This window comes from Barbatula barbatula (assembly GCF_947034865.1).
Source record: "Barbatula barbatula genome assembly, chromosome: 7".
Classification (NCBI taxonomy): Eukaryota; Metazoa; Chordata; class Actinopteri; order Cypriniformes; family Nemacheilidae; genus Barbatula; species Barbatula barbatula.
This window is the reverse complement of record NC_136770.1, coordinates 21,068,036-21,093,357: the sequence shown is the minus strand read 5'-3', so window position 1 is coordinate 21,093,357 and position 25,322 is coordinate 21,068,036. Positions and strand designations below refer to the sequence as shown.

At 39.7% G+C, this 25,322-nt stretch overlaps 1 protein-coding gene across 2 annotated transcripts in view; it reads right to left on the bottom strand.

Annotated features, from left to right (window-relative positions):
• Nucleotides 1-87: 87 nt before the first annotated feature.
• cntn4 (contactin 4) overlaps nucleotides 88-25,322 on the bottom strand; it is a 161,752-nt gene continuing 136,517 nt past the window's right edge. For both annotated transcript variants that reach the window (XM_079460380.1, XM_079460381.1), the window contains exons 12-23: nucleotides 20,084-20,211; nucleotides 11,013-11,188; nucleotides 8,976-9,096; nucleotides 8,555-8,713; nucleotides 7,642-7,791; nucleotides 7,313-7,383; nucleotides 5,108-5,342; nucleotides 4,756-4,871; nucleotides 3,579-3,765; nucleotides 3,373-3,485; nucleotides 3,128-3,296; nucleotides 88-2,465 (exon numbers count right to left, since the gene is read on the bottom strand). In XM_079460380.1, the coding sequence (XP_079316506.1) occupies nucleotides 2,374-2,465; nucleotides 3,128-3,296; nucleotides 3,373-3,485; nucleotides 3,579-3,765; nucleotides 4,756-4,871; nucleotides 5,108-5,342; nucleotides 7,313-7,383; nucleotides 7,642-7,791; nucleotides 8,555-8,713; nucleotides 8,976-9,096; nucleotides 11,013-11,188; nucleotides 20,084-20,211 (1,717 nt within the window). In that variant the 3' untranslated portion in view covers nucleotides 88-2,373. The remainder of the gene's footprint in view (nucleotides 2,466-3,127; nucleotides 3,297-3,372; nucleotides 3,486-3,578; nucleotides 3,766-4,755; nucleotides 4,872-5,107; nucleotides 5,343-7,312; nucleotides 7,384-7,641; nucleotides 7,792-8,554; nucleotides 8,714-8,975; nucleotides 9,097-11,012; nucleotides 11,189-20,083; nucleotides 20,212-25,322) is intronic.

Below are 25,322 nucleotides of genomic sequence, written 5' to 3'. Positions count from 1 at the left end.
CTACAACAAATCACAAATGCTTTCAAATTTTCTGGATCATACTGTATTTATTGATGGAACAATAAATAGCTTTGTCTGGAAAAGATAATGTTCCAACTGTAAGGTCTGAATCATCACATACTAGAAACCACACTTTGTAAAATCTTAAATTTTTACAGTTACGTGGTCAAAACAGTCTTGGTCTACACAGAGATTTCTTACATACCACGTAGTGTACATTCTGCGTTTTTTTTAGAAGAATGACATGACATCATGCTAAGGTTGCTTCAAACCAACCTGTAACATTCTAAGAATGTTATCTTAAACTTTTCGGTTTCAAACATGACACTTTTCGATGACGTTATTTACCCTCATAGCTTTCTAAACTTGTATGATATATCTGTGGAATGCAAAAAAGCTAAGCAGAACGTTCTTACTTTTTCATACAATGAACGCAGACAGTGACCAACTGCTTTAAGGCTCCAACAGGGCAGAAGCAAGAATGCAAATGAATGTTTGTTTGTTTTTTAACTAAATTAAGATATAAATACAAAAAACCTATTAAATGCGTAACAACATTAAACGGGTATTCATTTTTTCTTCAAATAAGTCATACAGAGGTCAGAGGGCAAATACGTCGATTGTTGAACGCCAGTAATAAAGTGGGATGTGAATGGTATTTGGTTAAAGCGGAATGCAAAATGTGGTTATATTTTTGGAGTTCGAAAGCATTTAAGTAAGTCGTGACATGCATGAAAAACAAGTCTTGAAGATTCAACAGAATTGTTATACAGGTTAAGAACAACATGAGGGTGAATAAATAAACTGATAAAGATTTTTATAACCCGAACCTCCATTACAGCTAACACGATCAGATTCCAACAAAACGTGTGTAGTCAAATGCAATATCTTTTTTTATAAATGTCGTTTATTTTTTTCTTCCAGTATAAACAGAGAACCTTGGAGGAAAAAGTAATATGGTTCAATAAATGGATCTCTGATAGTTTAATGGAAAGCACTGGTTTTGAAAAAAGACCATTCTGGCTATGGGAAACACACCAATGCACAAATCTTCAGAAATGAACGACTGCGTTGTGTCCGCTGTCAAGTTATCAGTTATTAATGATTTAAGATGGAAATGAATACATCCACATGCAGAGCCACTTTAAGCTAAGAAACGTCTATTTTCTTTTAGATAAAAACCGAGATGAGTTTGTAGGAAACATTGATGTTGACCACTTAAATATAAATTATCTGGAATATACAAAAAGCATTTACATATACTTTTTTCACTCAGTCGTGGATCACGTGTCCCTTTTAAAGCAGTACGTCTACTGTTTGCACCTCAATAAATGACAAGCTACTTTACCTCACCAGTCCCACATGGCATTTAAAAAATGCAGAGCTTGTAGCCCCTACGGAAGTAGAGGTCACACACACGCAGGCACACGCGCACACGTTGTATTGCCTTCAAACAATGAATAACAGCATATGGCTGTTATAATATGGAATATGGAAGCAATAAACTCGCCCCTACTACAAACCCCGACCTGAAAGGAAATTTCAGTGACCCCAGCCTCCTGTCATAACTAACCACTCACAGCCCTGGCGTCCCGCACTTAACTAGTTAACGCTAAGAAATATGTATTAAGGCTTTTTTGAGGACCTGAGGAGTTAAAAACAGAGCACAGGCACACACAAGGCAAAGAGCTCTAGATGCGTTACAAAACAACAGAGAAGCAGAGGATGATGGGGATAAAAGACAACCACGCGAACGTCCACGAAGTTTGAAGTCTGCCGCTGACCAGAAAGAAAGGAGATGACGAAGACAAAAACGGCCTTCGAAGACGTCAGCCAAGGCCTCATAGCAGCATTCGCTCGAGATCCTGTTGTCCATTTTAGGTCAGACGTGATTTCAGTGCAAGTATATTCCTGTGTCGTAAACAGTAAATAATCCTTTAGTTTCTCTGCTTTCAGAATGACCTCGAAGGACCGCACCCTTAAATAAGTTCATTTTCAGCCAAACATGTCTTTCTCTAAATATTTAAGGTTCAAACGTCTGCATTCTCTAACAAAACATTGTACGTGACATGCATCTAAAAGCGCGGGAACAAACGGACCGACCAACTCAACGCAAAATAAAAAAGCTAAATATGTCGTACATACAAAATAAGCACTCGACATATTTCTCTCCCGCCATTTTTTAAAAAGCTGCTTTGGTAACATCGAATTCAGTCCCATTAGCCATCAACTTTAAATCGGCTACCGAACCACGCACCCGTTTATTCCCTTCATTACGAATGGGTTCCATCAATTTATCTGAGTCACTTTTCTCAAAGTCTTCTCTGGAGGAAGAACTTCTCGTCTGGAGTCAGCGGCCCGCGCTGTGTTCTGTCATAAAGATGTTCGGGCTGTGAGGGATAGAGCTATTGTGCTGAGGGCTGAGAGAGTGGACACGCTGGACGCAGAGCCGACAGCATTGGGACCTGAGAGAGAAGCAAAACAAAAACAAATGTCAATTGCTAAAACAAACACAATGTAACATCACAGCCGATGCAAATGAATAGCTGGAGTTTAAAGAGACGGTTCAATAAATGTCGCAGTTTAATTATTCTTATGCTGAGTAGAATGTCTGAGCTGCTTTTTCTATATAATGAATAGTGACCAAATATATCTGTGACTTGAAGATAAGTCGACGGTAGAATTTTCATTTCGGTGAGGACCACTGTCGTCAAATAAACAATAGCAATGAAACCGTTCTGGGCAAACTCTCCGCCTCTCCATGCAGCCTTGCATGGACAGAGTGGCAGCGCAGCAATACATGGCTTTTAGGGGATGTGCAATGGCGTTTCATGCAAGCTGACTTCTTTACAATGTTAAACGTGCTGTCCTCTCATGCTTGACATGGTCAACGTGTCCAAAACCGAGCTGGAGGTACGACGAAGTATTCTGTTTTCGATACACTCCCCCAGCGTTCAATATGGGTTTCGGAAACTTTTATAAATGTGATCGAACTAAAGACTCCACGGATGTTTGAAGGGTGCGATACTATTCTGTAAGTACTCAAGATTAACATGACATATGCAGAAACTGTCTGAGAAACGATCCCTTTAAAAAGCAGACAGCCACAGTACACTTTACATCTTACCTGATATTCTGGGAATGGTGATCTGCCGGCTGCTGCTGCCCTCCCCTCCTTCCCCAAATGGTTTGATCTGGATGATGTATTCCTCATCCGTGGGCAGGGAGAGCTCCACAGATGTGGTGTTGGTCTCCATGACGCTGGGCCTGCTGAATCTGTTGCGCTTGTACAGGACCTGTGTAATTCCAGCAAGACGTTTTTTGAGACAATCGTCTCCCAGTTGATTTTAGTTAATAACAACAAAAGCTCACCTTATACCCCATGACCTCAGACTCATTTTCTAGAGGTTTCACCTGTTCCCAGTTAAGAATAATTTTGGAGTTTGACGTATTCCACATCACTTTTGAAGGAGGTTGGCTGGGCGCTAGAAAAAGATTCAATATCTTTATTTCCTGAATCTATATTTTTATCATAAACTCAAAAACTCAAGACTTTAAAAACAAAGGTGTTAACTTACGAGGCTTTTTGGTGGTGACGTTGACCGGCTGGCTCGGTGGTCCTGTACCTGCAGTGTTATAGGCCCGTACGGTTATATAATAGGTGCTGCTGCCCTTCAGGCCTTGAATAATCGTCAGTGTCCGATTTCCTACGTTCCTGAGTACACTAGCTGTATCTTCTTTCTCATTCTTCTCCCAGTATCTTAACTACAGAGAAAGACAAAATAGACAATACAGCTAAGAAACACGCAACAAAAGATTATTTATTGAATTCGACTCAATGCAATCATAAGGTGTTTTGACCAATATAAGACATCATTGTGCAAGCTATAACACCGTGTGAGCTTTCTGACTATTCTCTCCGGCATCTCAGATTTTTCCAAACTTTCAGCTGGTGCTGGGGTTACTGTGGTTTGGCTACTCGGTTACTGAAGTGTGGCGGTATTGAAATGAACCTGTCACAGGCAAATCATAATGTACAACTGTCAGTTTGACTGATAAACCCCTTTCCCATCTAACGGCTAGACTGAAAGTCAGAGATGGATGACGACACAAACCTCATTTGTATTTGTTCCAGAACTGTTGGCAAAGGACAAAAAGGTCTCAGTGCTTCATATTTATGATCTCAGCAGACGGTTTCTTACCAAAGTGCCTTACGACACAGTGCGAGAAAACACAACACTAGACTTTATCCTCCTAGACAAGGCACAAAAAGACCAGAAGCGCTTTTTAACGCTTCCAAAAATGTAAAACTAGCCAGAATTTGAAGGGTCTGTAAACATCATAAGTGAAATGAATATTTTGATGGACATTCACAGTATGTTTTATCACAAAGGAGAATAAAAACATAATACCAGAATAATCTGTATAGTGTGCACAGACTGCATTTTTATACATTTTGCTTTAACAACTGGATGACTTTTGCCAAAAAGTGCTGTGTACAACTGAGCACACAGCATGCAGTTTGGTATCCCATAATACATCGCGCTCAAAAATCCGTTCACAGAGTCAACCATTTTTCTTTAGAATAAGGACTTAATAATTTGAAGCAAACAAACATTCGTTACAATACAACAATAAACACAAAACATTTTTTTAACTTATGTCCCACCAAATAAATTGTAATAATTTAGTAAATAATGAATACATTTAAATAATAAATGTATTAAAGTTTATGATAGTTAAAGTGTAGTGTACCTCGTATCCCAGAACACGTTTCTTGCTGGTGCTCCAAGGAAGGGCTTTCCAAGACACCTCCACATCAAACGCCGAAATACTTTTGGCTCTGACTCGGGTAGGTGCTCTTCCGGGCTCTAAAATGAGAGTAAAAATCGTTGGATTACTTCCATTTATTCAAACAGGTCTTTCTAAACACATTTCTGAATAAAAACAAGGCAGGCCATGATTAAAAGGTTATGGCACACTACACTTCAGTTAACATGGCTCCTATTAACTTTCTGCTAAATGTTCCACAGCAAAATGTCAAAGGCGCATTCGACTTTAATTTCTCTGCTGCATAGAACCAAACACTGCAGATAATGCAACTGACCCTCCTCGGCGGAAGAAATGGTGACCACGGGTCCGAAGGGTCCTTCCCCCTTGTTATTGTAAACCCCCACTTTGACTTGAAAGGGGGAAAAGGGTAAGATGGTCTCATTTTTGAAGACGTATTTGGAGGCTTCGGCAGACGGAACGGCCGCTTGCATCCACCCGGTGGCGCCAAAGGGCCTGAAAGCAACAACGTAGCCGAATCCCGCTCCGTTCTGGAGCTCCTCAGGTACAGGCTGTAATTAAAAAAAAAAAAAACCCATACAGTCATATGCACTTTGAATATATAATTTTTTATTATAAATGATACTTTTAACATAACAAAGACAGGGTAAATGTATTGTGATACAAAAAGCAGCACCAAACAGGCCTACCTTGTTGTCTGTACCACTATACTGTTATAAAGATATCATAGTGTTTTTGTAAAGGATGCTTTTCCAATAACTAGTTTAACACACATCGTCTTGTATGTTTCGTCCGTGCAGAAGACGGGTTTATGACTGTCATGAAAGCTGTCAGGCCCCACATTCCAGCTAATCTCCACCACGACACGGTCTGAGCCAAAAACTGTCACCCCGTCCTCTTCAGCGAGAGCGGGATGCCATCTCCCTGGAAATGGTTTTAGCCAGGTAATCATATCATGGTGGTTTTGTTTGAAGTATCGTCTACCTCTGACCATGCGGTAATGTGGTGTGGTAACAGTGAGACGACCGGAAAATAGCATCCATTAGTCTGAAACCGTGGCATGTGACTCGAACGCTAGGAGAGATCATTTTTTCACGCTTGCACACTTGTGCGTTCGCAATCTGCCGGGAGAGCTTAATGACTAAATGAAAATGTACCTGTAATCAAGCTCTCGCTCCAAAGCCTGCTGTGAAAACAACAATTTGCCACGGAGAGACCAAAACAAATGGGCTGTGTCGTGAAACCTAGCGAGTTGCCTTGCTGTCCACAGCCACAGGCGTCAATACTCACGAGACACGCAAGTTCCGATTAATTATATTGAAGTGATTTTTTTTAATGATTTATATTAATGATACTTAGTAATGATTTCATTATATATATATTTTAATAATTTTACAAAAGTCATGAACCTCAAATAATGCAAAAAATCTAAAGAAGACTAAAATAGTTAAATGCTAATTATTTCAAGATACTGTGTTGTTATTTCAAGTTAATATCTAGCTATTTCCAAATAAAATACATATTGGACATTTTTTCAAGATAATTTGATGCATTATGTCATTTTTAAAGATACTAAGTCTTAATATAATAAGTCTAAGATAATGAGACTTACCATATTGAAAAACGCCGACATAGGATATGTTGAAATAACGAATTAACATATCGACATTTCGTCAGCCATATTTGATAGATGCATTTACTGAGCTTGTCGCATGTCATTGCGGACTTAAAGCAAAGAAAAATGTTAGACTGTCTAAACATTTCATCAAAAGAAGGAACCTGCATAAGCAACTAAAACAAAATTTTACGAAGCGGCGATTTCGTATGAATTCATGAGCGTTCACACCAAAACACAACCATCACTGAGGTGACCAAACAATAAACCTATGAATGAGATCGTACAAATTCATACAAATTAGCCACAGATTCGCTAAACATAAAATAGTTACAATATTATAGTACTGAGTATTGGCTTACGTGCCGAGCAGACCTTCCTGCATTGGTGGAACAGGTGCTTTTACGGTGAAAAAAAAGACATGCAATTCTCCAGTACAAAAGATGATGTTCTGCTTCATAGAGGCTTTTATCTCAAAGGCAACAATGAAGAACTCTTGAGTTTCAGTTTCAAGTTTGACAAACGTCTCCGATAGATAATACGCCCGTTTCAGTCGACTCTAAAAGCAGAACAATTGTTCACGCCTCATAAAAGACATTCAGAGAGAGAGAGAGAGAATGTGATCTTTGAAAAGTTCCACGCAAATTTGGGAAAAACTCCATTTAATTATCTCGGCACAACTCCTTGCTGCGTTTTCTGTATGACAGCGGCAGTTATTTCTCTGGAAGAAAATGAAATGTCACGTGTTGTGTGTATCTGCTTTACTATGATTAATGAAAGCTTTGCGTGTAGGGAACAATGGTGTCTAGCCAGTCTGTTAAAGGAGACTGTATACAAAAGACTCACTAAAGAAGTGAAAACACACACACATTGAGAGCGGCGAGCGCAGTTCACCGGTTATCTTACCTCCCAAGTGATGACTAATTCTGATCGACTGCCACCTCCTCCACTCACATTGGCTGGAGTGATCTTGGGAACTGCGGGGAGGAAAAGATCTACTCAGTCCTGCTCGTGTCTGTCTATTCAACACTTAAACTAATGTGTAGGATTGTGGAGTGCAACAGGGAACCTTGAGAAATAACATTTTAGACATCCAACAAAAAGTACATCTTGAATAGTTCAAGCTCCTGCAAAAATTATGAACATTTCTCTATGATCATAATACGAGGCCATAAATCCGCATGCACACATGCTGTGCACAGACAGGTTGAGACTGCCGTGTCTCGCTCACTCACGAGTTTCTTTCGTCCTTGCTTTCTTCGAGGGTTTGCTGGGCTCCCCCGTGCCCACCGCATTGCTTGCCAACACTCTGAACTCGTACTCCACCCAGGGGTTGAGCTCGATTACTGTTGCAGTCAGATGCGAGCCCCCCACAACCTCCGGCACTGGAACAAAACAAAACACACACTTGACTGTGAGACGGGCCCCCCGTGTGCCTACGTGGGCCCCCCACATGCTCGCACAAACAGGAAACACACAGCGCTGAGATAATAAGCTCCGTAGGTAAGGAACAGAAACCGTGCTCTGTATCAATAGCTGCTTTCGAAGCGGAGGTAAAAGTATACACCCCACGACTAACATTATACAGTATAATCAACATTAAAGAGCACTCATTATTACTAACATTACTGACAGATAGACGACAGATTAACAATGTTTGCGTACATGTCATTGTATAGTAAATACATTTTGTTTGATAGCTATACCACGGCTCATTTCTCTTAAACGCATTAGCTTATTATTTGAGAATTTGTTCTTTTGGCAAAACAAGAATTGAAATACTTATTCTACACGCCAATAAAATATGCTTTGATATAATATCCAAAATATACAATACAATATATCTATTATAATTTACTATATTTATATTTTCATGGTGTTTTTATTATATCTTCTATACAAGCACAACAGCTATTGTTTTGTTGTGTTGGCATCGGAACAAACATGCAAAATACACATGGTCATCAAAACCAGTCGCATCCCAATGCCAATTTCACGAGGCGTAAATATGCAAAAACAAACACAAAAGAAACAAAATTACAGACATGAAATGTCAGTAGATAATAGGGAGGAAAAAGCAAAAGGACAGGGAAAGAAGAAACTATGGAGCGAATGTTTTGATCAGTGCAGGCTGGTTAGAAGCCCCACCTGTGCTAACAGCTTGCCAACCCAGGGAGAAAGGGGTTCTAGCCTGGATGGTGTAGGCAGTAATTGGACTGTGATTATCAGGACCAGGCCTCCAGGAGAGAGTTGCAGTGGTATCTGTGATTTCTTCCACATGGATGCTGGTAGGGGGGCCAGGGGGACCTGCAATAGACCAGCCATGCAAACGGGACACACATACACACGCAGACATGTGGTTACGCTTGTAGCCTGCATATAAACTGTCGCCTAAAGCATGCCAGTGCAGCTGGTTGAGTATGTGCTACGTGTTTTACAAAGCTCGAATTTGATTTATGGCTCATTTTGACTGATATCTTTACTGTAAAAACCAAAAGCGTTTTTTTTGTGTAACTTTGTTTTTAAGGTGTGATGCATAACACGGGAGTGCGTTTCATCGATTTTTTACCTCTAACAATCAGGTCGGTTGCAATAGAGCTGCTGTCCACCTTGGTCTGCACAGCACACGTGTATTTCCCAGCATGCCGTAGCTGAATGTTCCGGATCATGATGTCACCTGCCGAGTGCTGCTAGAGGAAAAATAACAAATGTGGTTACAGCCTATGAGATCAATACAATTGTACATTGAGACCACTGGTGCATAAATGTTTTGAATGAATTTCTTATAATTTTGCTTTAATGACAGCAAGCATGCAGCTGGTATACGTTTGTGCAGATTATGGTATGATTTATGTATTACAAAGATGTAAATCTGGGCCCGTCAAGACATCTTAATGCTTAAAGTACCTCCTAAACCTGTGAGACGTTGGGGTAGTGAAGAGGACTCCTATGTCACTAAGACCGACTCCTAAAATGGCTGTAAGATTTCTTCCGATTTTCATCGTGTCCAAATCCACTTTTGCTAGTTTAACGGCGGGAAGATGGTCGGCACGCCTTGGCGCATTGTCCCAAATTTCTTAATGAGTAATGGGTGTTTTTTGGGCGTAACGTGTAATAAAGCGTACATAAAGAGTGTAATTTTCCATTTCCTTTAAGAGCCAGCTGTGCTCGTCCCATGGTGGATGCGCTATTTACACGGCGGAATTCGGAAGAGCAGACACTTCTCAAGAAAGGAAACGCGTCTGCTCGTGCGAGAGGTTAAAGGGCGCCTCCTTTTCTGTTCCTTAGTAAAAGTTGCTCTCAGCAGCGTTGGAAATGGGTTTTAAGTGGAAACTCTTACCTGAAAACTTTTTTCTTCGGTTAAGAAGAGCTCTTAGTGTTAAGATAAAATGTTTTGTGAATACGTCCCTGATTTCTAATCTCAGATAAGTCTCAGACTTTTAGACCCTCATCTACCTCTTTATTTGCTTTTTCACTCTACTTATATCTGCTACAAAGACGTGGGGCTATTTTGGTAGCCATCTCTGTGGTTACGTGAAATGACTTAAGCACAGTCTAGTAGGTGGACTTAATAACTTTTCCAGGTCAATACTTTTCCCACGTCTTCACGCCAAAGACAAGTCTCAAGTGCTGCAATTAATATACATCACTCATGTTAAATCATAGTAATCATATAAAATAATATAAGATTGCGCTGAAACTAGAGCATTTCCATATAGAAAGTTCTTTATCTTTGGTTGACGATTGCGCGCCGATGGATCACATAATGGAATAATGACAACCCCCCCACACGCATTAAAAGAGAAAAAAATTCACTTTTAATGTAAAGAGAATAAGTGCACTTTTAAGTACAGAACGGGTACAGAAATCTCAAAACTGTGGCATTTAATGAAATGATTAATGGGATTATTTTTTACAATCTAGTTTTGGTAAAATACCTGCGAGTGCAAGCATGAATCGTCTATAGACATAGCCACGGGAACGTATTTTGAGCAGGTGGTGCTGTGATTATTATATTTTTTTGCCAGGGCAGAAGTTATGACTGTGCCATGGGCGAGCCGCTTAAGTTAAATGCTAATAAATAACGCAGGCAAATGTTGGTTGCTGCCGAGAACAATGGATGCCAGTGTTATTATAGGATACAGCATAAAAACAAACACATAAACGCATGTTATATGTATGCCTATAGCCAAAGCACAATCTGTTGTATGAGACTAGCTGCGCGGCGCCAATTTAACCACCCAAACATCAACCTATAATAAACCATGGGGAAACTAGTCACGCGAAATAAGCAATAGACTACATTTTTTGTGTGATGTTTGCAGCTTTACAGTGCTTTCTCTGTGGTACTACTTTCTTCAAGTGTATAGCCAACCCCTCCCCTCAAAAATGTTTTTTATTCTAGAAAAAGGAAAATAAGCACCTCAAGCACATTGAGATCACCTCAAAATGTCTTTATCTCAGCAACTTCCCTGTTATCAACTTAGCTCATAACCTCTCATAACCGTCAGATAAATGAATCCATACTGATATTTATCGGTCGTCGAGTGCCACCAAAACCAAAATGAGTGCATCTTTAATTATTAAACAATTGCTTTGCTCTTACTCCTCCCACTTTTTCAAAGTATCCTCCATGGCTGCCAAAGTGAATGAGCTGCTCGTTGAAGAACCAGGTAAACTTGAGCTCCAGCGAGGGGTCGTAAGACACCTGACAGGGTAGAATAATGCTCTCGCCCACAGTCACATCCAGCGTGGAGGGGGTGGTTGTTATGATCGTTGGTTCTGGAAAAGAATGTAATGATGAGCACATATTGCAAAGTGTCAAAATATGCCATTGGTTTAACTGACAAGGGTCCAAAAACTGCTAGGTGCATTTCAGCACTTCTTTGTAATGTTATTCTAGACAAAAACTTACAAATGAGGGAGTATTAAACATATTGTCAAAAACAACATTGATAATGATTCAAATGAATGTATACAAAAATATCCTGGAAAATAATCAGAATGTTCTACATCTTTGTACAGTGTGAACCTGGAACGACATTTAGAATTTAAGAATTTAAAAAAAATCTTGGCCACACCCCTAAACAAGTTGATTTTATTTATCAAAATTAAAAAGAATCAAATAATTACCCGAAAGATGATTTTCATCAGTTTTGTAATAACCAAAACAAATACATCTTTCATTTTTACTAATTCCTAATATGAATATTAATCATAATAATATTTTTTTTATATGAACCTTAAAATGAATCCACATGTTAGTATGACAGCATAGTATATTATTACAAAAATTAAAGTGTTTTACCAAAACATTTTATGAATTTTTCCTCCACTTCCTTTATTTCAAATTTTGAAATAAATCCTAGTTTAATTCCTAAATTCAGAGCCTTCTAACAGGTGATGGACAGCTTACGGAAGAATAACTGAAAGTGGACGGAGAGGTGAATATCCCAGGAGCGGTCTCTGAGCTCCACCATGTGTGATTGTCTGATTTCTGCTAAACCCCTAAGGTCCCATTTGCTCTCCCAGAATGCACTACAAAAAAAAATAAAAAGATAACATACCACGCCGGCAGGGATGGTGGCCAAGCTCACTTTCTTACCAAGCCTTTATTCAAGCAGAGGCTGGTGCCATTTCACCAGGGAACAGGACAAGCATGCCCGTTTCTCCATTTTCAGTGTGCAGAACAGGTGCACGAGGAAAATGATAAGAGAATTTAAAAAAAGCCCCCGAAAAACCCTGCAGTACACGTTTCCACCCAATAAGGGCGCTGTGTGTATTCTGCTGAAAGGTCCATTTAGTTAAATCAAGCACGGCAAACGATGCTACTGACAGGCGAGAATTTATGCAGAAAGCATCAGCCTGCACAAGTTCCAATCTATGTCTGAGGATTCAATTCTGGAATTATAGGTGTGCGACACGTGATACCACCTTGCGCATCTCGTCTGATATCAAACAGGAAGGCAAAGCTAACAGGTGGATCGCTGTGGGTTTTTGTGCGCAACACAATGAGGGGGCCGTCGCTTCTTTTATTGCTTGGATGAGATCCCTCTTCAACTGTCTGTCAGATTCACACAATGGGATGACAATACACCGCAGTCTGGTATTCTACTGTCAGCTCGTACCCAGGATGTTAGAGGCAATTTAATTCGGAATTCAGCAGCGCTGCCTGACAGCAGAGAAACGTTCGTGTTCCTCACACTTTTCCTGTAGGAACAGTGATGTACCTTTCATTTCGGAGTCTGAGCATTCTCCCCCGCCCACCCCCTCAATTCCCACCTCAACACTATCATCCCGAGTAACTTTCTCGTGTTATTGTTTGTCGCTCGTAGTAGATTGAGATCCCATGGTTGTCTTTGTTCTCGCGGCAGTTCGCAGGTGGAAGTGGCTTGGGGTCTCTATATATGGCGGGTTCCTAAACAAGCATCAGACGTGTGGGAATTTGAGAACTAAGTCGAACAGGTGACAATTTACCATTGTAAGCAAATGAGAAGCTATTAATATCTCCTATTGTAGGTCTCTTAATGGGAGAGCGGGTTGCGTTGATCGGCTGATGCGCTCCGGCGCGGAGCTAGCAGAGCGAGTCTCCACAGCCCAGAGCAGAAACAGGAAAATCTCTGAATTGAAACCTGAGAATTCATTCAAGGCAAAGCTGACACTGCTAACTTGCTGTTGAGGTTGTATAAGCGGGGAAAATGCCCTTATTACCTTCTCCATCATCATGATTTCTGACAGATTGCGTAGATAACCTCGTTTTCAAAACCCCGGCCGCCACCCCCAAGCTCTCGTTGGCGTAATTTGAGCGACACCCATCTCGCCTAATACCTTGTAACTGTTAGCATCTGTCATTGCAATCGTCAAGAGAAGAAAAACTCCCTACACTGTCGATCCGAGACGGACAAATCTGAGTGCATTTACACACATTTGAAGTAACACAGCTCCATATAGTAAATTTCATGTAGCGACTACCAACACGAAGGCCGAGCATAGTCAAAATCTGTCTTAAGCCGATCTGAACACACTATTCTTCCATCATTTTTACCTGAATAATGAAGTCTTACAGGGGTCACATAAGGTTCATAAGGAACTAGCACTAAGGGAACTGAAAGAAACCAATGCACAGATCTGTGCGACAGGTCAACAGATCAAATGCAAAGGTCAAAACACTAGCAAAATTACAATTTGTTATAGCATAACATTGCTTCCCTGATTTTACAAATACATCTGGGAGACGTCTGGCTTTACATCTTAAAGACTATTCTTTGGTGTATTTTTATTGTTTGCTCATCCTCAATACGTTTCCGAGACGTTTCCTGTCAGATCTCACAAAGACATCTAGAAGATGTATGTAAAACTGCCTTTTCGAAGATGTTCCTACACATCAGGGCCCGTTTTCACAAAACATCTTAAGGCTAAAAGTTTAGTGCCAATTTATTTCACATAAATGAATGTTCAGTGCTTGACTGAAAGAATATGAAATTAAAGATATGAAAGAAAAAAATCAATTGACGGCTTTTGGGAATCGATATCGAATCAACTGCATCTAAAAAACTAAAAAATTAATAAAATAATTGCCTGTCCCAAATTAGACGTTTTACATTATCGCTTTATATTGCTATGTTTATTTAACAGTATATGACATTCACTTTTGAGGTTAAGTCAGAACACCTAAATTAAGAAGGGCCTATTATGAATGATTGCATTTTTATTCAAGCACGAAAGAGAAGTTAATGCTGGTGCGCTGTCTGACAGACATGTTTTTAGATGCGGAATGAGTTTTCTGACACATTTTTGGATGTCTATGGGCTGAACCCTAGAACCGCAACTGGATTACACCAACAAATATATTTTTAACTTAATGTTTAACATCAAAAGATACTGTTGCATCATGGCCTTATGTATCCTTGTAAAATCACCTAAACTTCATAACACAAATGCATTTCTGCATTCAACTGCATTACCAAACAACACCAAGTGGAGCATTGTGCCAACAACAGAAACAACTTTCAGGAAAGCATTATCACTCAGCATCAATGCGAAGTAAAAATAGATAACACAACTACAGTAAATGCTTCTCAGTCAGTCTGTGTGTTTTATGAATCACTCAAAGTGACATCAAAACTGTTGTTTTCAAGAAGAGCAACAACTTGGACACAAAACACACCCAGATTGGGGATATGGATATATTTCCACAGATAAATGATGGAGGTATTAAATTATATGGAAGATCAATTTGTTTATCTTTTTTGACCCACATGCAACTTACATTTAAAGGATTCTCAACAAGGAATCAAATCGACACCAGATATTTTCTCAAACCTCTGAACTCTAATGCAGTTTAGAAATGACCAGGGCTCCTTATCTTCACTCCAACGCTACAAAATCACACCGAAAGAAAACTGACAAAAGAACTGACCACTGTCACCTCTTGCAATTGAGTTTCCACCCTCTGCGATAACCCTGCGGGTCTCGCAATCCCTCTTTTGAAGCAGGGTCTCAGACAACGCCTGTCGAAAACATCAAAATGTAATCATTGAAATAGAGCCGCTGCTGCCAGATGCGTGTGCGGCCTAACAGCTTTAGTCCTTTTTCAAAAGGCTTTCTATCAAATCATAATAAAAACAGCGTGTTGGTCCTCACTGTTGAAAGTACTACTTTTAAGACTTGCGACCGGTTATACACTGTAAAACTATTTGAAGGCAAGTACAGCCTTTTAGCAATAGTTGCCAGAAATGTAAATGCACACATTTTCATTTGGAAAAACATACAGGTTTGGAAATTTGTCCTTTAAGAATGTGCCGTATTGATGGCGGGATAAGTGTGTACACTGGACGCAACAGCGAGGGAACTCATTACGAGAATCTCGCAACAGCGCTGATATCATTGTCCGACATCCCAAACACATCATTTGATCCTCAGTTAATCTCTGTCCGGCAAAACCAATTTCTAATTAAGACTAATTAATCTGGCTAATATCCTCTCAGCGTTCCCATGATTGGGACATCACGGGAGATGACACGATGCTGAGATTCCCGCCGCTGTTTGGTGGGGGGGTTTACGTACACTTAACCAAGAGGAAACTATTGTGACAGGTATTTTTTTGTCCTCATATCACCGCAGTCAATTTAAATAAACTACTGTCATCTCCCATATGGGCCGTGACAGACGCTGATGTACACAGGCAAACCAGGTTTCCACTCGTAAATGAAATTGCTGATGTAAATGACCCTGTCTTAGCCTCAGAGCCTTATGGATAGTGACAGTTAGGTGCTAGATCATATAGTGGTACATTTCTGCGTCAGCCATTGGGACGCATCGCGCACGATAGAGACTAAACGCTTAGCGTGGGTGTCAAATAGATGCCGGCGACTCCTCTCGCAAGTATAAATCTGAAGATAATCGTGCAATTCATCTGGACGGAAAAAGATGCATCTTTCCTTACGTGCCAATTGCTAAACAATTTAATGGGCCGCTCTCCGTCCTCAGACACATTACAAAATGTCTGGATGAATCTCATCAGTAGAAGCAGAGCGGACATGTTTGAGGACCGCATTAATGAAGAAAAATAATGAAATGGAAGGTGCGAGATAAGTCATGAACAAACAAGACGATGGTGACTTGATGCAATGAGGCGGGCTGAGAGCCAATCAGCTGTTAGACTTTGTTTCCTTAGCTTTAGAGATGAAAAAATGCAGCAAATGAGAAATAAGACATGCGAGTATTTAAAGCACAAGTGTGTAATTTATGCAACTCAGTTTTATGCCGTTTCTCATCTCCCATTGGTTGGCAAACTGAAAATCCCGCCCATAATTCACTTAAGCCATTGTTTGAGATACTGTTTCTGGTCTGGATGTTCAATGTCACAAAAAAATCTGCAATTTATTTTGAAGGATAATTTTTTGTACAGCACTCCCTTTTTTCTTGTAAAAAGCATGGAGCAGATTCAACATTAAATCACAATCTAAAATTCCAATCACATCAGTTATCTATAATGCATATTTCTATTATTCATTAGTCTATAGGAACACATCAAATCTGAGATTTTACAAGAAACTGCCAATGGAAAAAATAATGAATTAAAAAAGATCACATTTATGCCAGCCACTATGTGAACTAAGCTGGGTGAAATGTGTTCTGAGCAGTGTTATGGATCTCACTAAACATAGAGGATTCAGCTGCATTAAAGAATAATGTTATGACTCATGAAAAAGACATCTGCATCTTAAAAAAGGGCAAATGAGACAATCAAAGCGGTCACTATAGCAACCACCAAAAGAAGAGCAACCTCCAAGGTGCTTTATTAGAAGGCTGCCTCAGAAGACCCTACAAGAGAGCTAACGCGAGACAGATAAAAACTGATTGAATCTTAAAGTGGACGTGACAGCATGCTCAGTCAAAAAGAGTTGTTTTTATGACCGATTTGAAATTGTATGTCTAAATTCAACACAGAGCCAGCATGCATTGTTTAGCTCAACAGTATTCTGAAATATAAACATGTTTTGTTTTATATCTGAAAAGAAATTGACATATATTTGTAATATCAAAGGATATGGCTTTAAAGTGTTAAATAATATAAAGGAATTAAAATTTGTATTATTTCAACTATAAAAAGTAAGAAAATCCCACATTTGGGATCACAGGATTTAAGTTGTCCTCTCGAGGTGTCAATATATAATTGTATGGTGGAATCATGGGTGCCCTTTGGCGACAAGGCACTTGCACACCCATCCGATATACTAATGGAGAGAAAATGCTGGGTGACATATAGTTGCCAGTGGCACATCACTTCAGTTGACATCTTTGGCAGGTTAAAAGTGACCAGCCTGCATCTACCTATCTATCAAGTTTAAGGTGGTCTGGCCAACTTCATCCATCTCCAAACTGCATTTACTCAAGCCACGTTCCCCTGCGTCGTGTCAGTAGCTTGATAACATAATACAAACAAATATAAAATGAGGGGGATCAATGTTTATTGAGTTTTTGATGGATCTCCCCTGTCAGACAATGATTTGAGGTTTCAATGTCCCGCAAAGGTTAATGAAGTAGACGAAACCCTGCTGTTTGAGAAATTATTCACTTTTAAAAGATGTGAGTGAGGTTAGAGCATAGAGCTTTATATAGACCTACACTTTTGCTAAGTGTTTAAATCCAAAATGCATAAAGGAGAAAGCAACTATAGTCAAGTTCTAGTGTGAACCAACTATGCTGGTTCTGCGGACATAAGAAGAGATATAAAAATAGAGCTTCTGACTGCATATTAAGTTGTAAAACAGACTATCGATGGTGAGACGTCACTGCACGTGAGAAATCTGGCAAGTCTTACTTTCATGTAAACGCGGTTTTAATTAAATGTTTTACTATGCATGGAAACAGGTTTCTTTTATAAGCTGATTTTTTATAGATATCCGTTTATTTTGTGCACGCACTCAAAGATGAAATAATTTTTACTTTTGGCTGAGCTAACACTTTACATGTTAGACTAGGTGTCAGCAACCGAAAAGAGACATTTTGGGCCATCTCCCACCAAATAAAATGTGTCCATTCTATCGCAAACACCGTTTGTCACAGTCTCGAAAACCGATAGATTTTCTGTAATTTATTTTGCAGCGTCTTCTGTGTTTACATAACACATCCAGAGTTTTTCGGACAGCGCGTTAGTATCATGGTCCGCGGGGAAACGCGGTGCTCAGTGTGTAATGCAGTTAAAACAAAGCTCGATTATTTTTTTGTATTCTAATTAAATTACTCAAGTTACTCGAGGAATCGTTGCAGCCCGCAGCAGGTGTAAACGGGTATATGTGCCATCTTTCTTCCACTTGTCATCAGATCGACCAAAACGCATCTTAATACCATGGCATAAACATAGACAGCAGGGAGGCAGAAGAGCCACGGGTGGCTACCCCTGCGTAAGACGAACCATTTTGGTTCCTCAAAGAACCATTTAGTCAAACATTCCTAAAAGAACCAGTTCTTTCTTACTTTTATTTAGTCGAAAGACACTTTTTCCGCAGAAAATAACGTTTTGGTCATCAGAAGGGTTCTCTGGATGTTTAAAGTTTACTATGGAACTATTAAGCCACAAATGGTTCTTCTATGGCATTGTGAAGGGCCTTTTTAAAGGTCCAGTGTGTAATTTCTGGGAAGATCTATTGATAGAAATGCAATATAATCGACAGAGCTAATGTATGTCTTCAGAGGTGTATAAAGAGCTTACACAATAAAGCGTTATGTTTTTATTACTTTAGAATAACCGATTTCTATCTACATACACCGCGGATCCCCTTGCATGTAATTCGCCATGTTCTGTTAGCCATCGAAGTGTTTCGAATGGGAGGGCTGGAGTGAGCGGCTGGTTGCAATTCACTATCTTGCCGCTAGAAATTAATAGAAAAATCATTAGGAGTAGAAGGTAGGGGTCATGTAATCAGTTTTGGTTGAACTGGAACCAATCAGTGACCAACCATTAATGATTTGGTAAAAGCTTGCTTTTTTATCACGAGATGTTGATTCCAATGGTTTGGGTTTTAAATAACTACATAGTAATATAAAAATAAAATAAAATTGAAATATAAGTTTAGATACATACTGTATACTACAGTATATAGGAGGCTTGGCCAGGTCCCTTAATTCCAAAAAAGTGTTGTGACTAAATGAGTATAGAAATTGAATGGCTTGCAAAAAACTGGACCCCATCGACCAACACCAGAGCCGGATCCCACAGATGCTCTTGTGTGTGATAAGTAGAAAATCCCTACATGTTCCAACATCTAGTGGAAAGCATCCCAGAAATGTTGAAGCTGTTAGGGAGGACCAATGGTTTTGAATTTTAATGTTCGACAAGCAGACATTGGAAAGCGTTTGGGTTTCCACATACATACAGTGTAAAAATGTTAACAAATTACCCCGACTGTATCAAGCTGGCTACCTTTCTTAACACCACTAAAAGTCATTTTTACATATCAAATCATGTAGAGATAACTTTGTGAATTAGCCCCTGCACAGTTTTACTTATTACAGCATAAGAGACGGAGAGAAGCGAAGTGAGACGAGGGAGGTAAAACACACAGAGGTGTGGAAACCTCCACTGAGATGCGCTTGCATGCTGAAAATTCCCCCAGCTTTAAAGCACTCCAAAGTGAAGGCGTTCGGTGCAGCGCTCCCACCTCTCATTCATATTTAATACAGCGTAATAACTCACTTCTCCAGTGACTCAACACAAGCGTGATCTGGGTCCCTCCGGGTCCCCCATGCTGATGCTACGACACTGCACTCCTTCTTCGTCTCATTAGGAAATAAAAGGATTCCACTTGGCTCGGATCAGATAGCTGTGCAAGGTATGCCTCTAGCATACTGCTGATCGTGCAGGAAAAAAGTGTGTTGTAATTCTTTTAAAGTCTCGGGAGGACGTTTAATGTCTTGTTTGGTTTCAAATAATTTTTGCACCAATTGTTGTGGCAAATGTGACTGTAAAAATATGAATATTTTCAAAAGGAAGAAAGGTGGTTCATTACTGGGATGTTACTCTTGGATTACCTTGAATGCATTTGCCAGATCCTCGATCCAATGAAATTTACAATGTATACAATCTATTTTAATAGTATCGTGTTCCTCAATTGCATGATATGTTTCATGCCATTTACCATTGCAAACCCAAAAGCTAAGAAAAGCAAATACCTTTAACAAGCAGGTTTCCTGAACTGCTCGCCACTCCAAACTGGTTACGGGCAACACACGTATACGTCCCAGCATCTGCTTTGGTGACGTTGGATATTCGAAGGGCTCCGGTTTCCAAAATAGCAACTCTGCAAGACAAACACCACGCATGTCAATATAACTTCAGAGTGCTTCTGTGACTTCAAGCCAGCAGTCAACAAAAGCAATTGCTTTTCTGACAGCATAAAAGCAACGAGAGAAAGGACCGCGGATTCACGGCTAAGATGAGCTAAACATTCTTAAAAAGGCAATTTTGGAAAAGGAGAGCAATTCTGGAACAGTTTGAAGTTTTCTCATCCGCTACACATCGCTATGAATCTTTGCTCCTGACAAAAAAATCTCCACTCTCAACAAGCTGCTGTCAACAAACATCCAATGAAATCCAAGTTAAAAAAGACTTTCGTTTCATGATTCATGCACAAGTGTACATGCTGGCAGAATATAACCTATCCAAATAAACACTTTAATGGTCAAACATTCGACCTTGAACCAGAGAGCCAACATCAATATTTAACACCTCTGGAATGTTTTAATGCGATAGGAAAATCACTTGTAAAAACCAATACCTTGTGGTCTTCACGGATGAACGGGGTCTAAAACAAAAATACAGACCTTGGCAATAATAGCAAGAGCTTCAATAATTCATAGTGGTATTTTAATTATTTCAGTCACCGCGAGTAAGACATATACTGTACGTGTTATACACGATAACAAGTCATGTGAGAGTGTAATACAGAAAGGGTTACAACTTGTAATTGTGTTGTTTTGAGAAGTGCAGATAGCTTGGGGTAAGTGTGTTTAATTGGTGTGGACGAATTATTGGAGATCAAATAATTCATTTTCACAAACTGTGGATTTCATTAATGACTTAAGGGGGACCCCAATAAATAATATATTTCTAATTAACACCGCTGAAGGGTTTCAAATCTATTAATTTACTGAAAACTAGGTGTACACAACTTGGACAGATGTTACATTTTCACACACAAGATCATACTATCTGTGTGTAATGTTGTAAACAGAATAGAATGATTTATCCTTACCAAGAACTATGAGTACAAGCCAGCCTGATCTTACATCTCCTTTGGCAAAGAAGAGAAACGCTATGACATCTTGGTTCTGTGAGAGTTAGTCGTGTTTCGCAAGGGAGGGATGAGCTGTGGAGTGAGCCATTGGTTGCAATTTGCTCCTTTAACTACCTTTTGGTCTTTTAGTTTTTTTTTCGGTTGGAAAAGGTAATATGTTTCACAGTGCACCACTGGGGAAAAACAAACGGTCCTAAAACATACAAATTAACTCAAACTAGCCACCTTGTAAAAGAGATACAAATTGGCCTAGAATTGCATTGGTAAAAATAACTTATTTTACTTATAACTAAAATTGTTTTAACTTAAGCCTATATAATTTAATAAAATACACAGTTTAGTATAGATTTTAAAAACATTTATCAGCAGGTGTTGTATAAACTTCCTACAGGACTCCTTTATCCGTTGCGGCAAAGATGGGAAGTAAATCATCATGACATGTTATTTAAAACATGCAATTCCAGGTCATAACAAATCAGGTTAAATACAGTTTATCAATGAGAGCGGGAAAGTTTTTCTATCTCATTTGTACCCGCACACTTCACCTCCAGAGACAAGCAACAAATAGGCCAGCTCATTGTCTTAACTAGATCAAGGCGTGACCTGCTTTTGCGTGGCTCTACTGGTTTTGCAGCTGTTGGTGATGTTTGAGAGTTATGAGCTACATTTGTTTTCCCATCTCTAAAAGCGACTCCTCCACTTTATCTTCACAGTAATGTGCACATGGAAAATTTTGCTTGACTAGGCTGATCCACCAAGCCAAGACCCTTAACCAGTATAAACCAGTCCGACCCAGAAGACTAAACAAACCTCACACATCAATTCTGACGTTGATAGGTTTAAGCAGAGGAGACTCCTTGGGTGGGTGGTGCACTCTATGGTCTTGAAAGTTCTTGGAGAGCATGTCTATTCTGGGCCGAGCACAGCAGTCCCTCATCCCAACTCAAAGTCCTCCATCAGGCCTGTTCGAATGAGGACGTATCAATTATTCACCAGTGAAATGAGCTTGAGTGTTGATCTCCTCATGTCCAGATCATAACGACTAATGAGGATGGCTGCTAAAGTCCTACTAGGATACAAGACTGCATGACACAGAAGAGCTCAGCAGTTCAAAGACCAGAGAATGTTTTAGGGAATCCTCAAATCCCTCCATTTGTTTTGCGGGGTACATCAAATATGGTAATAATAAACAGTCTTGTGATTTACTCTGGAAATCATAAATCATAAATTGGCATAAAAGCGTGTTGTCTCCACTGGATTTTCTCAGGCCAACTGGGCCAAAAGTCTTTGCCAGACACCTTTCGGAATTGGCTGAAATCAAAATGTATGTGTTGATGAATTGGTCACTGCTTCTCCCATGTGTGTCCTTTTTATTTTCTGTGAATGTACGAATGTGACAAAAGGGGTAAATGTAAAAAAACTTGTAATGTGTAAAGGAACATGAGTTAGTCCAGTTTCGTTTCGCAACATTTGCCCTTGAAATGGAACAACGTGTTGAATAATAAAGATGATTCTGCATAGGCCTTTGCATTCTGAGCACAAAAACACTTAACACTTAAACATGCTCTCCACAACGTCTTCCACTTAACACATGGTCAAGAAGAACAGCGGTACAGTGGGATTACAATGTTCGTACACACAATGCTAAATGTCTGTGTAATTGTGTAATTGACTTCAAAGAATCAAAAACTACACAACGTTTCTAAAACAGTCTGCTGGCAATTATTAACTATTTTACGAGGAGGCTAATTTGTATGAGTTTATAAAATCTTATAAAATTGCTTAACAGTAATAGTTGTATACTTGGAAGTGCTCCATGTTAACCACAAAGATGACCCAGGACAGCATTTAAGTCGGCTCTATTGCACTAACCGGCTGTGTCTGACCTACCTGCAGGTTGTGTTCCTTCAGTACATGAGATGTTTTTTTTAAACATTACAGAGGGCCCAGGAGGCGGAAGGGTCATGTAGTTGGGTCAGGCAGCATCTACAGAAAGATCAGATTGGCCCTTTTATCCCCCACGCGGGGCACGGGGGCTGACCTATACCTGAAGGGCTGATCTATGTTGAGGGCTACCCATAAGAGAGGCGCGCGAAAAAGCTCCTGGCATTAGCGAGATGGATCATGCGTCCGTATCTCAGTAGGCCTTCTGCTTGGAAGCGCGTTTGATAAACTGACGACCTTGTCAGCTGGATAAATACACATGGAGAGGCAGAAACAGGTCATTTTAGATCACGCCCTGTCAGAGGATCTGTTTAAGGGGAGCCACCTTGATGAGCACAACTCTGTTTTCGGCTCCTCAACCTCAAGGTTAGTCGGCAATTACGGCCACGAGGAAAAAAGGTAACCTTCCAATGAGTTTCGCTGTTATCGCTAGAACAACAGAGCAATCACTTGTTGGTCAAGACAAAAAGAGGCGAAGGGAAAAATGGGACATTGGAAAGGTTGTCTGTTGACACTTTTCCAATAGCCAGGTAATTGATATTGATTTTTCCTTTTTTTCGTGTATACAAACCAATGGTTCTTAAGGCATAACATTCATTACCAACGCATGTGACACTCAAATATCCACATCAAACTTTTACATTTGCCGTAATGGATTACAGCGTCTGTCCAGTCTGATTTACAGTTAATGCGGTAAAGTTGCATTTATAATGCAGGCCTTATTGATTCGATTCTGTGTACATCTACAATAGGAAGAAAGGCATTGATTTCTTAAGCTAGACTGACATACAAAGGAGATGGACAGCGAAAATACAAAGCAGGAGATGGATGTTAGATGTATAGGTGTCAATACGGGTCATTTATAATCTTCTTTCACTTTTTGAAAACCTTAAAGCAATGTTAACTTTATTGAAAAGTAGCAAATTACATGCTGTTGTTTTTTTACTCAATTAGCTCATTTTTACATTCACATTTAAGGAAAGGAGTGCTTTCAGTAGCGTATAGGTCAGTAGGGAACCGTGACGTTTGAGCCATGGCCCAACCCAACACAAACACCCCCCCAAACCCACACACTTAACATTATTTTACCTTACTGTGCATTCCTAAAGTGCGCATACATCATTATACCGTCACACTAACCACATGATACATTAACAATCTTTCTCCAGACTTGAGACGCAACAAGACCAACAGCACAGCAAGACGGTTATTACCAAAATAATGCGCGATACAAATACAAATCATTATTACACATATGTATTATGGTCAGCGTTCTGCGTTTATGTGATCTTCACTGGAACAATGGGCCCAAAGACATGACGACACTACCTCCCAGTCTGATAATAAAATATTCACAGACTAACGTAAACAATACCAGTTTAATAAGAAACACCTCATGAGAGAGCTCTCAGCAAAGAAAACCTACACTAGCAGACAGTAAACAGAGATTCACCAGCGAATAAACTGTGATTATAATAAATCTTAATATTATACTGGTAACGTTACAGGGAACTAAAGGTATGGAGCTGACCATAGTAAATTTACTATTTATCTGATAAATTGTCACTGTTATGCAGAATAACAGCAAATATGTACAATATGTTAAATTTAAGACTGCCAGTCAAAATCACTCATCTCATATTAAGCTTACATCAGTAGGCAGAATGCATTGAGGCACGGCGACCCAATAAATCATAAATAAATTACAATGTGAAGATAAACTTTATAACAAACATTTTTTCCGAGACTTGATAACAAAGTTCATCCACAGGCTGTTAGTGTTTTGCGTTTTGAATGATGTTTTCCACATTTCTTCTTTTTTTTATGTTTGGCGGTTGGCGAACCAACTTGGATGCTTCTTAGGCTTTACGAGATTGCTGTTGAACAACCCCCTAGATGGAGGAAAGTTATCAAAACACAAAGCGAACCCGTTTATAAAGATGATATGATTGGTCAGTTTCACTCCGTCGCATTGATTTACTATACTGTCAACCAGCGGAATGCTAACAGAAGGCGCCTGAAGTAAGCACACGTTTGACTTCTTGCAGCAGGCGTCGACTGCTCCGTGATCTTGAATTAGAGACCGCATCGATCCAGGAAGTCAAATCAAATTTTTTTGAAAATAAAATTAAGTTATCACAGTGGGCATAGAGGGCCTTGAGGGTTCGCTA